This window comes from Convolutriloba macropyga, chromosome 9 (assembly GCF_964194025.1).
Source record: "Convolutriloba macropyga chromosome 9, txConMacr16.3, whole genome shotgun sequence".
NCBI classification, from domain to species: domain Eukaryota; kingdom Metazoa; phylum Xenacoelomorpha; order Acoela; family Convolutidae; genus Convolutriloba; species Convolutriloba macropyga.
The window spans coordinates 13,448,756-13,463,646 of NC_134476.1; the positions used below are offsets into that span (position 1 = coordinate 13,448,756).

At 35.0% G+C, this 14,891-nt stretch overlaps 1 protein-coding gene across 1 annotated transcript; it reads right to left on the reverse strand.

Annotated features, from left to right (window-relative positions):
• Window positions 1-2,000: 2,000 nt before the first annotated feature.
• LOC142346058 (uncharacterized) lies at window positions 2,001-12,984 on the reverse strand. The gene is made up of 5 exons (XM_075398549.1): window positions 12,525-12,984; window positions 10,086-10,421; window positions 8,738-8,781; window positions 6,157-6,296; window positions 2,001-2,641 (listed from the first exon to the last, which is right to left on the reverse strand). The coding sequence occupies exons 1-5, from the start codon at window positions 12,879-12,881 to the stop codon at window positions 2,112-2,114; spliced, it is 1,407 nt and encodes a 468-aa protein (XP_075254664.1). The 5' UTR covers window positions 12,882-12,984; the 3' UTR covers window positions 2,001-2,111.
• Between the last annotated feature and the right edge of the window lie 1,907 nt (window positions 12,985-14,891).

A 14,891-nucleotide genomic window follows, 5' to 3' on the forward strand; every position in this document is an offset into this window, starting at 1 on the left:
CTTCTTATTTTGAACTCGTAAATAAATCTCTTAACTTCTTGATTAAGGATTCAAAGATTTGATCCCGTTTCATGTGTCCATAATCTCGCATCCCTTGCAAGGAGCATGAATGCAGACCCCCGAATTGCTGTCACAGAGACTGATGAGACTTCAATTGATTCTCCAATTGGCTGGTTTTTCGTATTTTAGCAAATTTGCCCAAAAATCAACTACAATGCAAAAATCACCTACCAAATAGCAATTCTCCGTCGCTAATCCCGTAAGCGCATTCTAGCGACGAATAGCATTGAGAATTAGTGATTAATCCCCTAAATCGCGTTGCTAACATTTCGATCATATTTTACAATTCTTTTGTCATCTTATTGGATTTTGAAATTATTACGTTTTGTTACTAGTTAATCCGACCTAATAATTTCATAAAATCCCTCAATTAGAATAAAACTCTTCTCTGAATAATAATTCATAAAGAGCGGTAGCGGCTGACATCAACCGTACGGAAAAGAGTGACGAGATCAAAGGATTGGAATCTATTAGACTTGTCACTAGCATTCGCACACTGTAAAATGCGAAATCTACCGACCTATATACCGCAATTTGAGCGTGTTGGGCTTATTTGCGCTCGCTTAGTTTCACCGATCTTAATACATTGGTGTAAAATAAATGCATAAAACAGCGATGTTCCGAGTATATGTACTCGAGCAAATGCAATTTTTGCAATGTGATGATGGATCAGACGTTGTCTAAAATGTTGGCAAATGGTAGAGCCAGTAAATATTAATCAAAAAAGAAAAAAAAGAACATCAATTTTCTTTTGGTTTTTTTGGCTTTGATCAAATTTAATTGTGCTCAAAATTTCTCTCACAGCAGACCCATTTGCAATCAAACTTGCAACTGACCAAGTCCACATGCGTTCAAAACTGTCTACAATCACACCAAAGTTTGCTCCAGTCTGCCTCTGATTAGAAGACAATCTTGCGTTTGTGAGATCTTCCAGCCCATGTAGATTCGAACGCAGAAGTAGCAGATATTAATCAAGCGAGTGTAATCAGAGGTCACTTCAGCTCGGGGCCTCAGACTGATGACAATTTTTGAGGCGCATATGGGGCACATTATTTTAAAGTATACACATGCGAGCACAATTTTATTGATGTAAATGAAGAGACCAACTATCTGCGGTCAATATACACTCTGGACATTACCTAGTCAAATTGTCATCACAGACCTTGGATGAATATTTTTTAGTAATCATATAAAGAACGTAGTTGACTCCTTATAAAACAGACAAAGTTTTTTAGTTTGAATTTGCAAAGAATAGTAAGAACCATAATTAATCTTTCTCTGCTTGCTAAGATTCCTAAATCCAAACCTTCTATTTAATTTTTTTTGTAGTTGGTGTTGCGAGCGATTCACCATTGGATCGCTAAGTAGCGCTCCCGCGAAGCAATCCCCCGAAGCACAATAGTTCACAAAAATTGCTATGACGAACCAAATCTGCACCAAATACTTATTTTATCCAGTTGCTATCAACTAAGAACAATGATAATCATGGTGATCAGGATATAATAATTCACGAACAGAAAGTTTAGAAGAGAAAAGCATTAAAATACTCTGATTTAATGCGGAGTTAAAGCAAAAGATAGCTCCTGTTCGCCACAATGAAGGTATTCGAAGATTGTGCTATGAAAGGGGGGGGGGGGGGGTATAATCGAAAAAGCCCAAGATTTGTCGAAACAAATACCTGTATGGTAACAAATGTGTTGATTTATCTCGTATTTAAAGTATATGAATAGGTAACTACTAAGAACCTATTAAGAAAGTACTATCAAATACTTCAAAGATTATCAATTTATCGTCAAAAGTTGATATTTACAGAACTGGTTTTTCCCATTATACCTATAACTCCAACACATCATTTTTTTGCCAGTCATTAACAATAACACCCCCCCCCCCCCATAACAAAATGGCTATTACACCAAATTTAGTAATTGATTTTCGTGGCAGGGATGGGGTTATTGGCCATAATGAGAAGAGCCGCAACATCACACACTAAACTAAAGAAGTACGTTGTCCTCTTGAGTTTTAAGTAAAAATTCTTTTCACTCCTGATTTTATTATAGTTTTTCTATCGACAACACATACTCATCAATTCGTTTGAACGAGCAGTTATGATTAACAAAAACTTGTCGAATATTTACAAGAGTTTCAATCGCGTGCTTTTTATCGATCAATTTTGCAGCCGTTGAAATCAAATCGGCGTTATGAACGAGTTGAGTGTCTTTTGCAATGCTATTACTCAGTACAGTACAAATCGAGCGGTCCAAAATTTCAGTTCTTTGGCCCAAACCCACAAATTCGGCCAGTTCCATCAACTTTCGCAATAAATTATCGGCCATATCTTCATAAAATAGGAACATAACTGGTTTCTTCAACGCCGCGTAAGTCGTGACCAATTGCAACAGCTGATTAAGTTGGTTTTTGAAGAAGTCGGCGAAACTGTGAATTTTGTTTTGGTTCAAAAAGGCTTGAACATCTGTGAACCCGGCGACAGTGTTATTCTGGGTTTTGCTATACTCGGCCAGAGAGCTTTGGAAAGGGTTCCGGATCAGAAGGATAACCTTGTCGGCTTTGTTGCTCATTGTGGCTACAAATGTATACATTGCAAAATAAAACATTGTCGTACTACAACGCCATGGCAAAAACTAAGTGCGGTTATTAATTTTCTTTGAAAAAACATTATATTGTTTTGTATCCCGTGTCGAGGTTTTTGGGTGAATTTTTGTAAGAAATGCGGTGAGTGGGGTGAATTTTTGTAAGAAATGCGGTGAATGCGGCGAGAAAAAAATATTTCAGCGTATTTCACCGCATTTCTTACAAAAATTCACCGCATCAATTTTTGTGGCAAATTAATGTAAGAAATGCGGTGAATGCGGTGAAAAAAATATTTCACTGCATTTTACAGCATTTCTTACAAAACTTTACCGCAAAATTCACCGTATTTCTTACAAAAATTCATCGCTTTCGTTTTTCAACATTTAATTAAATTCACAAGAACTATGGAAGAAGTAAGTGACAATTGGCGCAGTGGAATAAGAAGTTGAACACTTGCAGGAAGTAAGAGCTTCGAATCCGTGTACGGAAGTGTCTTTTTTGTAAGAGTACCGAGAACGCGGTGAAAATAAATAATTCACCGCGATTCGCCGCGTTCACTAAAAGATGCAAGAATTACGCGGTGAAAATTACTATTTTTCACCGCATTTCACCGGATTTCTTACAAAAATTCATCGCCAAAACTTGACCAGGGATCAAGGTTCGGAGATGAATTTTATTAAGAAAAGCGGTGAAATGCGGTGAAAAAAAATAATTTTCACCGCTTATTTCATACATCTTTTTGCGATGAATTATTTATTCTCATCGCGTTCTCTGTATTCTTACAAAAAAAACTTTCCTTACACGGGTTTGAACCTCTTACCTCCTGCATGTCTGCGCCAACTGTCACTTACTTCTATCGTCTTTCTTGTGAATTTAAGTAAATGTTGAAAAACGAATGCTTTGAATTTTTGCAAGAAATGCGGTAGTTTTTGCGATGAAATTTTGTAAGAAGTTCGGTGAAATGTGGTGATTTTTTTTTCACCACATTCACCGCAATCACCATATTTCTTACAAAATTTTAACGCATTCAACGCATTTCTTAAAAAATGTCACCCAAAAACCTCGACCCTGGTATAAAGACGTAATCAATCTGTGGTGTGATATTTTTCATTTGATACCGAACAACCATCAGACGGAAAAGAACTATAAAAATCATGTAAAATGGTTGTAAACGGTTTCCGCGTTAAATGATAGGATTTCCTCAGATTTCCGTTCTTCTCAGACCCCGAAAGTTTCAATGAAGGTATATCACACGAAGTTTATTTTTTGCCGTAAATTTACCTTGTTGAAATATAATTACCCAGTTTTAATCAGAAAATTTTCATTTCTGGTACTTCATTTCTTCTGTCGATCTAATCAGCTCGTTATCAAAAATATAATCCAACATTATAAAATGGCATGCTACCATACAACTTCTCTTTTAAATGTTTTCTTATGGGATGTGAAATATCTTGTTAAATCTTTTCAAAAATTTTGCTGTATATGAGATAGAGTGTGAGAGAGAGATTCATTAAAAGAGAGGTAGTTTTCATTAAAATGTTTCTCAAATAACTTTAAATCAATTGCAATGAAATTGCTAATCTCTTTCAAAAGTTTCAACGTTTTTCTTTCGAATATTTGGAAGTTGTCTAAACTTTCAACCTTTTCAATAATTCCGCTGTCGTATCAACTTTTTGCAAATTTTCTCATTTTTTATGATTGAGAAAAGTTTTGTCTGTGATCTAAACACAGAGACAACATTGTATTTAATGTGAAATCAAGAGTAATCAGCAAAATAGAATTCGGCTATTTATTTGCTAAATTGATTGTTTCCCAATTTGCGTTAATGTTCCTCTAGTTTCAGCTTCCAACGAGTTTTTTTATAATACTTCAACTCAATAGGCAAAATTTGAAATTTTGTTGATTTTTATAAATAGATATCGTTTTTTTTATTTTCTGTTGATGCTTGTCATCTGAAGTTTTCATTCTAAGGCAAGAAACACAGTGATAATGGGTTTGCGAAAATTAGATTTCAAAAGGAGGAAATTGAGACATATAAAATCCCTAATGAATTTTTGCAGAATCAAATTTCAGCTACCAATTCATGAATTTTTTCAAAGAAAATTTTTAAATGCAAATTATCTCTAGAAAATCCATAAGTCTTTTTCATTTTTTTTGGTAAACTAAAATACAATTTTCGCTATCTTTTTCAAAGCCAAGATATTGAAATCTTATTTGCTTCTTTCGAGTAGTCGTTTCTCTTTATGCATTTTACAGACTATCTTTAAAGTAGAAATTTTTTTAAATTTTAACTTCAACTAACTGCATCTTTCAACAATAATTACCGATGAGCAAATTGATATTATTTGTCTTGCAGGCCGTTGCAGTTCTACATTCGTGTGACTCATTGAAGGAAGAGGCTTACAATATACATTACTGGGGTTTCAATTTCATTGAGTTTTTTTTGTTTTGGCGCCCAGAAAACTATTTGCTTTTAACCATTTTTTTTGCATTTTTATATTTAATATTTTTGAGTGGTTTGAGTTTTCTTTAATGATCTGTTAAAGGCAATACCAATAGAGAATTTAACGCCAAATAACGATCCAGAAAGCAAAAATACCAATACAAAAATTAATCTGTGATTGGGAGCTAGTGGCCGAATAGTTTTTGAAAAACAGTATTTGTTAATATTTAGAAATGATTCCTGATCAACTAAAACGTAGAACAACACAAAAAAACGAAAACGCAAATATTTTTTTCAAAAAGCCCGTCTTTATGTTTTTCAGCAAACAATTTAAATAAATACTTAAATAAGTAACTTAAATAATACTCACTGTTATCCCCAAAATCCGTCCCTTCTGAAGTTTTTAACCTAGGATTGAAAACATTTATGTCAACAAGAAGACCCGTTGTTGTGCATGGAAGATAAAAACTTGTTCGTAGTTTTGGCGAATTTTTTCATCATGCTCCGTAGCAAGCCCACAATCGCTATCTGGTTTTTAGATTTCAAAGATTATTAAGACGTAGGTAGATGCGACCATAAGGTAAACTGTCTTTAATTCATTTGTTAAACTCCTAAAAAACATTTTATGAAACTTCATTTCTTAGAGTAGTTTAGTCATAAGAGTTGTATTGTTCAAACTATTTTTTTTCAAATATAATGATGCATTTATTTGAAGGTAATTTACTACTGATTTTACTTCTTGATTTAAGTGGCTTCATCTAATAATAGACATAAGTTAGGTGTGTCAACAATCGGATTCAGAAAGGTTTCAGAAAAATTGCTGGGACTCAAATAGGTCACGATTCTTTGTAAAAATATCTGTAAAAATATTTGTAATAATGACTTTGAAATTTTTCATTACGCTTTTCAAGAGATCAAGAAATTTGTGATGCAAAACGAGGAAAAATATTGACTTGTGTTTTCAAGAGGCGCATATTTTTCTACAAGTGGGAAATGATTTTATAAAGCAAAATAAAACAAATTTTGGAAATTTATTCATTTAGAAGCCAAAAGATACCACTAACATTTCTGATTAGGAATGTTATGAAACTCAAGAGCTGACTTCTCTTCAGATCTCGGTATCATTATGTCATGCAGTCCATCGTTGAAAGAACCAGGTGCGAAACCTCCAGCCCTGACGCCCGTCATCTTTTCGAACAAGTTTCTGTAAACACAGGAAAAGTAGCTGAAACAGTTCAATCTAAGCCGCTAAATTGTAAAATTGGCCAATTTTCAACGAATCCTCTCAAATCATAAATGCTAGACATCTTAAAAAGTATACAGATTAACGTGTAACCTTTCAGCGGAAAAAAATTTTTAAAAAAATGAAACAGTAAATTTTTCATGCAAAGGAAGCAAATCATTTTCATGAGTTTTTCTCTTTATTCCTTAGTTTTCCTTGACTTTCGTTAAATTTGCTTAGCTATTTGGAGTTCTGTAATTGTTTCTCAAACTAGCTGCCCATCATCACATAATAAGTCGTCAATCTTTCGTATTTTGTTTAAAAAGATGAAATTCCAGTATTACTCAAAGAAAATCGAAGGAACACAGTTTGAATGAAAAGTTGAATTATTTGCATTGCGAAATTTTCAGAAATACTTTTTAATCAGTAAAACTAGAACGGCGGCCGACTAGTTCTGCATTGTGTTTTTTGAAAGCATAAGAAAAAATTAAATGATTAGAAAAGAACTGCGACATTTTCAGAATATCCTGGACATTTTTTATTGTTATCATTTTCATATATTTGGGATCCAGCAGAAAAATTATGAAAAAATATTCACAGGCAGTTTTCATAGGTTACTGAGGATGAAAAATCTCGTGCAAATTTTGCTCCATTTTGAGCCTGTTTGCAGCTTTTTGTCGCCTTAAAGACAAATTCAGCTAGCTTTTGTCTTATCACTCATTGTATATTGAGAGCTTTGAATTGCTCTTTTCAGAATCTTTTTTTCATCACTCTTTTTTGTAATGCTCATTTGAAAAGGAAGACGGCCGAAATTCGTGCGCCACTCGAAGCAAAGCCAGCAACTAACTTGAACTGACTCTAATGACCTAAAAACATTAAGTATTCAAAAGCCATAGAAAACAAGAATCCAAAACCCAGCTAAGAAAAATTTCGAGTTTTTTGGTTGATCGGTAGATTAAAAAAATAAAGAGTAAAAGTCAAAAAATAACTCCCTCGTTTTCTCCACCTCAAAATGTCCACAGGTCAATTGTTTTTTAATTAAGCCAAAACCTAATGACCTGGGACAAAAATGTTTTCGTTTTTTTGTAACACTCTTATATCACTTTATTTCAAAACTCCTTAGGACAACCTAAGAAGAAAAAAGTGGTGGTGACCGCATAGATATAAAAAATATGAGCAAAGAAATGAAAATTTTGGATTTTTTTTTCCCGAAGATTGCTGAAAAATTTATACGATGTTACAGCCAATTAAAAAATAAGCTTTTTAACGTTAAAAAGAGAAAATTATTTTTCTCTGATTGAGTCTTCTGGGGAACGTGATTTCGTAAGGTCACTGACCACTGATGATTCTTCCACCTCTTATCCAATATTGAAACCAATTCTTGAGGTAAAAATCGCAAGAACAGCAATAATTTGAAATTTTTGATTTATAGCTTCTTGAATGAAAGTGTTGAGCAAATTTTGTAACTTCACCACTTGTGAGCTTCACAAACGCCTAAGAGCAGTTATCAAAACAATTGCATTCTAACTGATCATTATCGCCATAAAAAAAGTTCGAAAAATCTTACTTAAACAAAATTTTATCACTAAACTTTTTTCAACATAAAATACAAAAAGCTTAATTCAGCAAAATTTTATCATAAAAACCTTTTTAACATAAATTTCAAAAAAATACTTAGCATAACTGAACATAGCAAATATAATTTTATAACTTAATAACACCAGTACCGCCGATATTTTTCAGCCATCATTTCTACAAAAACTTTAGAATCTACCTACCAAAGTGAACTAACCGTGGGTATTTTGTACTCCCCAAAATCACATCAAACACGATTTCTTTTAATTTTGCTTTGATACGTTACGGATTGTAGGAACCAGACTCATTTCGCTTTTAAATCTATGGAACAATGTTTTTCAAGCGCTTTACTTTCACACATACGTCTGTAGCTCTATTATCTGCTGAGACGAACTGTAAACAAGAGGTTACAAATCTTTGGGCACTGTTGTTAGTAAGAACGGTTGAAAGATATTTTTCTTAAAAAAATAAAAAAGTTGAAAAACATGAAAAAAAATGAAAACAAAAACTTTAGATAATGTACATGGTCGATACCACAAAATTATTATTGTTTCAACAATAGCTGATTCATTCGACTTGGTTGCGTTAGTCAATACCTGTAGCCCACCATTGCAACTGTTCTTCGATCATTTTGAACCCGTTCATAATCTTCAAAGCTTATATTTTTTCAGATATTTTTCTTGATTCGTAAGGGTAGTTCTGTTACGAAATATTACAGCTGCATATTTTTCATATAAACACGATTGAATCATGAGGAAATTTGATAACCAAAAATTGAGGCTAATGACAAAAACATTTAAATTCGATTTTAGTTTTCCCATAAAAGATAGTAACTGAAATTATCTTACCTTGTCCATTTAGCTCCACTTCCGGGTACAGATAAAAGCGCCACCTAGAACGCAGGAAACAATTAGTATTATGTGAATTTTACAAATAAAAATATCAGATTTATTGCAGCCTATCTAAGAGACAACACAGGAAATTAATCAAATCGAATCTTTTCAACAATTGCCCCCCTTTGGCTATAAGTGGAAGGACTATTCTTGAATAGACTTTAAGCGCGCGATTTTTTAACCAACTAGAGACGACTAATAACTTTCGACGCATATACGCACTCTATGTTTAACTGTTGAACATACAAAACAGTCCCAGAATAAAACAGTCCCAGACAATTAAATCCTAATAGCACGCAAATCATTCCCAGACAAAATAGGCCGAACTAAATACAGAGTTACGCATATGCACACTAAATAACAAAGAAACCCCTTAAGTCATTCATATGATTATATATCAATGAACAAACATTAAGCTGATCACAATAGTTTTTGCCAAATAATGTTTTTTGAAACAAGTTTTTGGTTTAACCTTGATTCATGTCTGTTAAAGACAATGCATTCAGAAACATTAATATATTATCTCTTAATTTTTGTGCAATGGCTTCAATGTTTATTGAGGACTATTTTTTCTTCATTTATTGGACTATTTTGCCTGGGACTGTTTTTTCTGAGAATTTATTGAAATTTGGTACTGTTAAGCTTGGGACCGTTTTGTCTGGGGCTGTGTTTTCCGGATATGGTTCAACCGAATGAAATAAAATACGCCATGCAAAGGCAATTAGCCGAATTGGAATACAAAGCAAAAGGAGTTTCCTACAGGTCCATGGGACTTCCGGATTACAACCCACAGCACATGAGAGGCATGGCGGCTGACAGTTGTCCGCAATTGTGCTGAAACTGATATTAGGCTATCCAAACTGTGGGCCAAGTAATGTTGTGATAAAGTACAGCACAGAAGTGGAGCGTCTCTTCAAAGGGTACCAAAGTGGGGAGGGGGGATTGTTGAAAAAATCCATCAATTCTGCAATCAATAATTTTAACGGAGGAAATTGATTCAACCCTTTGGAAGCCAAACCCTTTGGGAGCCACACGCATTCATGGAACCCTTTTGGAAGCCAAACGCATTCATGGAAATTTGGGTTAATTCTGACAGCCCCCACCCCCCCCCCCCCCCGCTCATCTTTCTGAGCCCTCCACTTTCACTTGATTTTTTTTTACATGGTAACGTTTTTGCAAAATCCGATCTGTTGCGGGTCATAAAGAGACCTAAACAGAAGGGCGAATCTAAAAAATTGCTGGCTGTTTTTTGTGAGCCAGTGTGACTTATTGAAAACTAAAAACTGTTTGAAAAGTTTCATACCTGAGGAACTGCCGTTTGCTTTAGATCCAATAATTTCCCTTGATCACACTTCGACAAACCCAATGACGTCACATACGCGCCATTTTCACATAAATTCGGCCAATCAGTATCAGTAACATCAAAAATGTTCTTCCACAAAGACTCCAAACACGTACAAGATGTTTCATTTCCGCTTATATCTCGAATTGACAAAACTGCAATCGAATGATTACGTAATTCACAGGCTTTTTTGCAGAACACGTGATTGTAGTTTTTTCCTTTCCACACTCTTATTGTTGTCTTTCCGTCAACTTTGTTGATCTGGTCTGCGGGCAAGCAGCCCAAGAACAAATTTTTCTGAAACCCAAAATGGATAATTTTTCCAGAACCTAAAAATTTCGCAAATGTTACCATTTTTGGCTTTTAAAACTTTTCACACTGGAAATCTTTTAAAAACTTATCAGCAATAGGGGAACAACGGTAGATAACCCTAGTCCAGAAATCATCGCTTTTAAACGTAAGAAAATCAACGATATGTTTGGTTTTAGTTGAACAAAAACGACAAAAGCTCTTACGTTTTTTGTTCGGTCTGGTCGGTCGCTAACCTTCAGAAATTGCCGCTATTTGTTTAGTTTTAAAATTGAGAACATGTTGATATTTTCGGTATTTAAATCAATTCTGGCGTTTTTGAAAACAAAACATATGAAACAATTTTTGTGATATGCATAGAGCTTTGTCTTTGACATGATGTAAATGTAATAAATAATCTCCGATCCCGTGTGCCCAATAATTAGCGCTCCAAAATTGGAGCACAGCTGAACCAGGACAATCTCGTTTGCAACTTTTACACATTTGTAAATATGTCAATATTTGGCAAAATTTTGCCGTTATGAATAGTTGAAACCAAAATTTGCTAAGCTTGACATCAAAAGACGTTATCAAAAGACGTTATCGAAAAAAATCTTGCATGTAATAAAAGTGTGGAACCTGTAGATAGTAGGCGATTTTTTTTTTAAATTTCAATAGTTTTTTTCTCTCATTTTTTCCTTTGGCAATTATTAGTGTCACCTAGAGAAAATCTTGGTTTACAAGACATATAGAAATCTTGATATTCAATTTAATTAAAGCATAACCGACTAACTAATGGTTCTCAAACAACCGGTCATTTGTTGGCTTAAGTAGTAGTCATCTGGTTCTTCGGGATGCTACTAGCATTAGGAGCGGAGTGGAATGGGGTGAGGGGGACAAACGATTGGGTAGGGGAGGTTTTTAGAAGAACTGGACAAGAGGGGTTCCAAAATGGCTAGAATGATGTAGGGTGGACAAGGTTGTCTTGGGGGGGATTTCAAGTGACTGAATGGATGTTGACTGAGGGGTCAAACCATTAAAATTGAGAATCGCCCTTCACGTCCTGAAATTATCTACTCAAAACTGTTTTGGTCAATCACATACTTAGAAACTAATATGGCGTAAGGCTCTAAAAGAGCTGCTCGGCCATTTAATTCCCTCCGAGTGCTACCTGTTTATCCGTTTTTGGGACGAAAAGTCAAATGGATCATAACACATAACAAAAATTGGCCAAGCTGAAAACTGCATAATAAAAGCCGTATGATTTTGTTTGATAGCAATCAATTACAGCTGCAGATCACAATGAAAGTTAACATAAACGGTTACTACCGTTTGTGTTTATCAGAACTATAAAAAAGTAAAATTTTATATTGTCCTTATTTTTGTCAAAAAGGTCAAGACGAACTTAAATACGTACAGGGCACCTGACTTCCCGGGTAGTCCATCATAAAAATTTTCTTGATTTCCTGCAAGGCATTCGTCCTAGAACGTATATGATTTGTTCGATTTCCTGGTAGTGCGAGGATCATTTATAATTTTCTAGAGACTTTACAGGAGTTACACAAAATTTTAGAAGCTCAAAAGCCAATAACTTTGGGTGTTGCCACGATTTCCCTGAAATGTAGTCAAATAGTAATTGAATTAATATATTGCGTCTGCAGCTTATGCTTCAGTATTTAGATGCAGCAAAACAAAAAAAACTGCTTTTAACACCTCAGTGCACCAATTCCCGGTAATCTTAGTAAGATCCCGGAAAAATTCCCGGTCAGATCCGTGAAATGCACGGGAAAGACTTGAGAATCTTACCGGGAAACTTTCCAGTGTTCGTAAGATATACCAAGATTGAGTATCATCCCGCATTTCCTGGCAGAGTTTTTGGGAACACATGTTTCCTGGCAACGGGAGAACAATTTGGAGGCGAGAATTGAGCAGAAATTGCGCTAGTTTGATTTTTTCAAAAAATCTCAACTTTATGAGAAGATATGATAAAAAACGGGCAGCTGAGAACAGGTTACTGTAGGCCTAATGCTGTTCCGCTGCGATTACGCAGTAACCAAAATTATTATTTCTTACTAATTTGGGATGATGGTATGATAGATTATATTTTCCTACCTTTACTGACTGAACCTCAAGAATCCCTTTTGCTATCGTGGTACTGATTGGAGTCATTAGTTTGGCATTTCCGTCACGATCAGCAGAATTTTGCTCCGGTTCAACCTTAGGCACCAACTGAAGCTTAACGTTGCTCGATTTTGACGGTTTGAATTCATTGTCATTGCGAACATGACTCAATTCTTCAGGTTTGGAGAAACCCTGTTTTTCCTTTGGTGCAAGGTTGTAATTGTAGCTTTGAAACTCGTTAGGGTTTTCCGCTGGATTTTTTCTAAGTATGAGTATAACAATCAAAGTAGTTATGGCAAAAAAGACGTATGAAACTGGTGCGTTACACTGTACGGCTCGCATGGTCATTTTGGCATTAACTTGAGTTAGTCAAAATTAATGGTTTTTGAGTTTAATGTCAGTTTTAATTTAAATGCAGTTTTCTTGTTTTGCAAGAAAACAGCTTATTCAGATTGTTAATCCGAGTCATTGAAAAGTGCGTGTTGTATAAGTGTGCACTTAATTTTCTCATTATAAACGTATATTCATGCTAAAATCTTTTCATAAAAATCTACCACAAAGCGATTCATTGATTTTACTAATTACTTACTTTCTTCTGTTAAATTTTGATACAACTCGAAAAGAATGCTTTGCTTCTTTAAAATACGCTAGTCTGTTTTTTTAATCTCACATTAATTTGTACATAGAAAAACGTACTGAGTGTCAATTAGAGTGGCAGGTCTCTAAGAATGAGTACTTGGAGAATGTTTTAGTTTTAGGTAAAATATACCATACCCACAAGGGTGCATTTTTTAGTATTTTTGGTAGCTGTTATAGAAATTTATAAGAACAATACTTCCTGCCAACTAAATCTGTTACTTCCTGGTATACTTACGTATAACACATTGACAATAATATTTTATTTAGTATTAAATACAGATACATTAATTGACGGTAGCTATGACATTAGAGATTGTGCATTAATTAGAGAATTAATCCCAGAATGAAGTCCTCGACCCCAGACGGAGATGGGCCAGACGGACCTGAGTCGAAAATAGGGGGGGGGGGGGGCTTGTGCGACCGAGCACATAGTCTGGAAAAATTTGAGCTCCGCCTGGCCCAAACCTGAATTGTATCTGTTCTGTATTGCCCATAGCTCAAATGGGTCTGTTCCGTCTGGCACATCACCGGTCTTCGGTCTCGTTTGTATGGCCCATACCCAAAATTCGGTCTCTTCAATGCCCATTCTCTGGTGCGACCCAAAAAAAACTCACCATTTGGACTGATCAAAGCCCAAAACTCCAGCTCAATACTGTAGCCACTCCTCGGCAAAAACAAAAATTTTTGAGCCCTAAAATGACAATTTTTTAAAGCACCAACCGATCTCTAGCGACTAACAACATGAAGATAGACTATTAAACACATACTTAATTTCGATTTACGATTCGAGAAAAAACTGTGGGTTTGAATTAGAAGATTTTTTGGTTAAAAACAGTCAATATAGTGTAAGTTGTCTTCTGGGCCTATAGTTTGAAACACATAAAGTATCATTCTCTCAGTATGATTCTACATGTTTAAGTCTGTCTGGCCCAGATCAACCAAAGCCTGTTCAGTCTGGCCCAAGGTTGGTCTTGTTTCTGCTCAGTCTGCCCCAGTTTGGTCTTTAGTCTGCTCGGTCTGGCCCAGTTTCGGGCTTGGGTCTGTTCGGTCTTGTCCAGTGTGACCAAAGTGTGTTCGTTCTCAACCATACCTGAATTTGGGTTTGTTCGGCCTCAAATTCCTGTCCGCGACCTAAGTCCGTCCGGGCCGTATCTGTTTTGAGTTGACGACCTCATCCTGAAATAACTTAACAAGAGGAGTACAACTAATTGTGGGTTCTTACAAATATTATTAGGTTGCAAAACTTATTTGGAGAAGAGATGGTTTTAGCCTATGCTTGATAATTTCCACGGATGTGTTTGTATAGTTATAGGATGATATTGTTAAAAATAAAAAATCATATCCTATGGTTAAAATCTTTCCGTATCCAGTCAGTTTTTCAGACCAAAAAAGCCCGTGAAACAAAAAATTTAAACCATAGAACCGAACAAAAAACCCTACGCTGAATTATGCTGTACAATGAAAGAAACTTTTACATGTATTTTGGAGAATATTTAAAAAATTATTTGGTTACAAATGGCCAATTTAGCCCCTAAACTTTGATAATGCCTGAGTTACCGCAGTTGTTAACAAATTCCTTCAATATATGGTATAAACAAACATTGATTGGGCATATTCATTGAATGTATTAGCATTAATAATGGAACCTTTTTCTAAAATACCAATATTGTGCTGTCAGAGTGCAATAAAATTTTTCTTTTACACTTCTGAAATATCTAT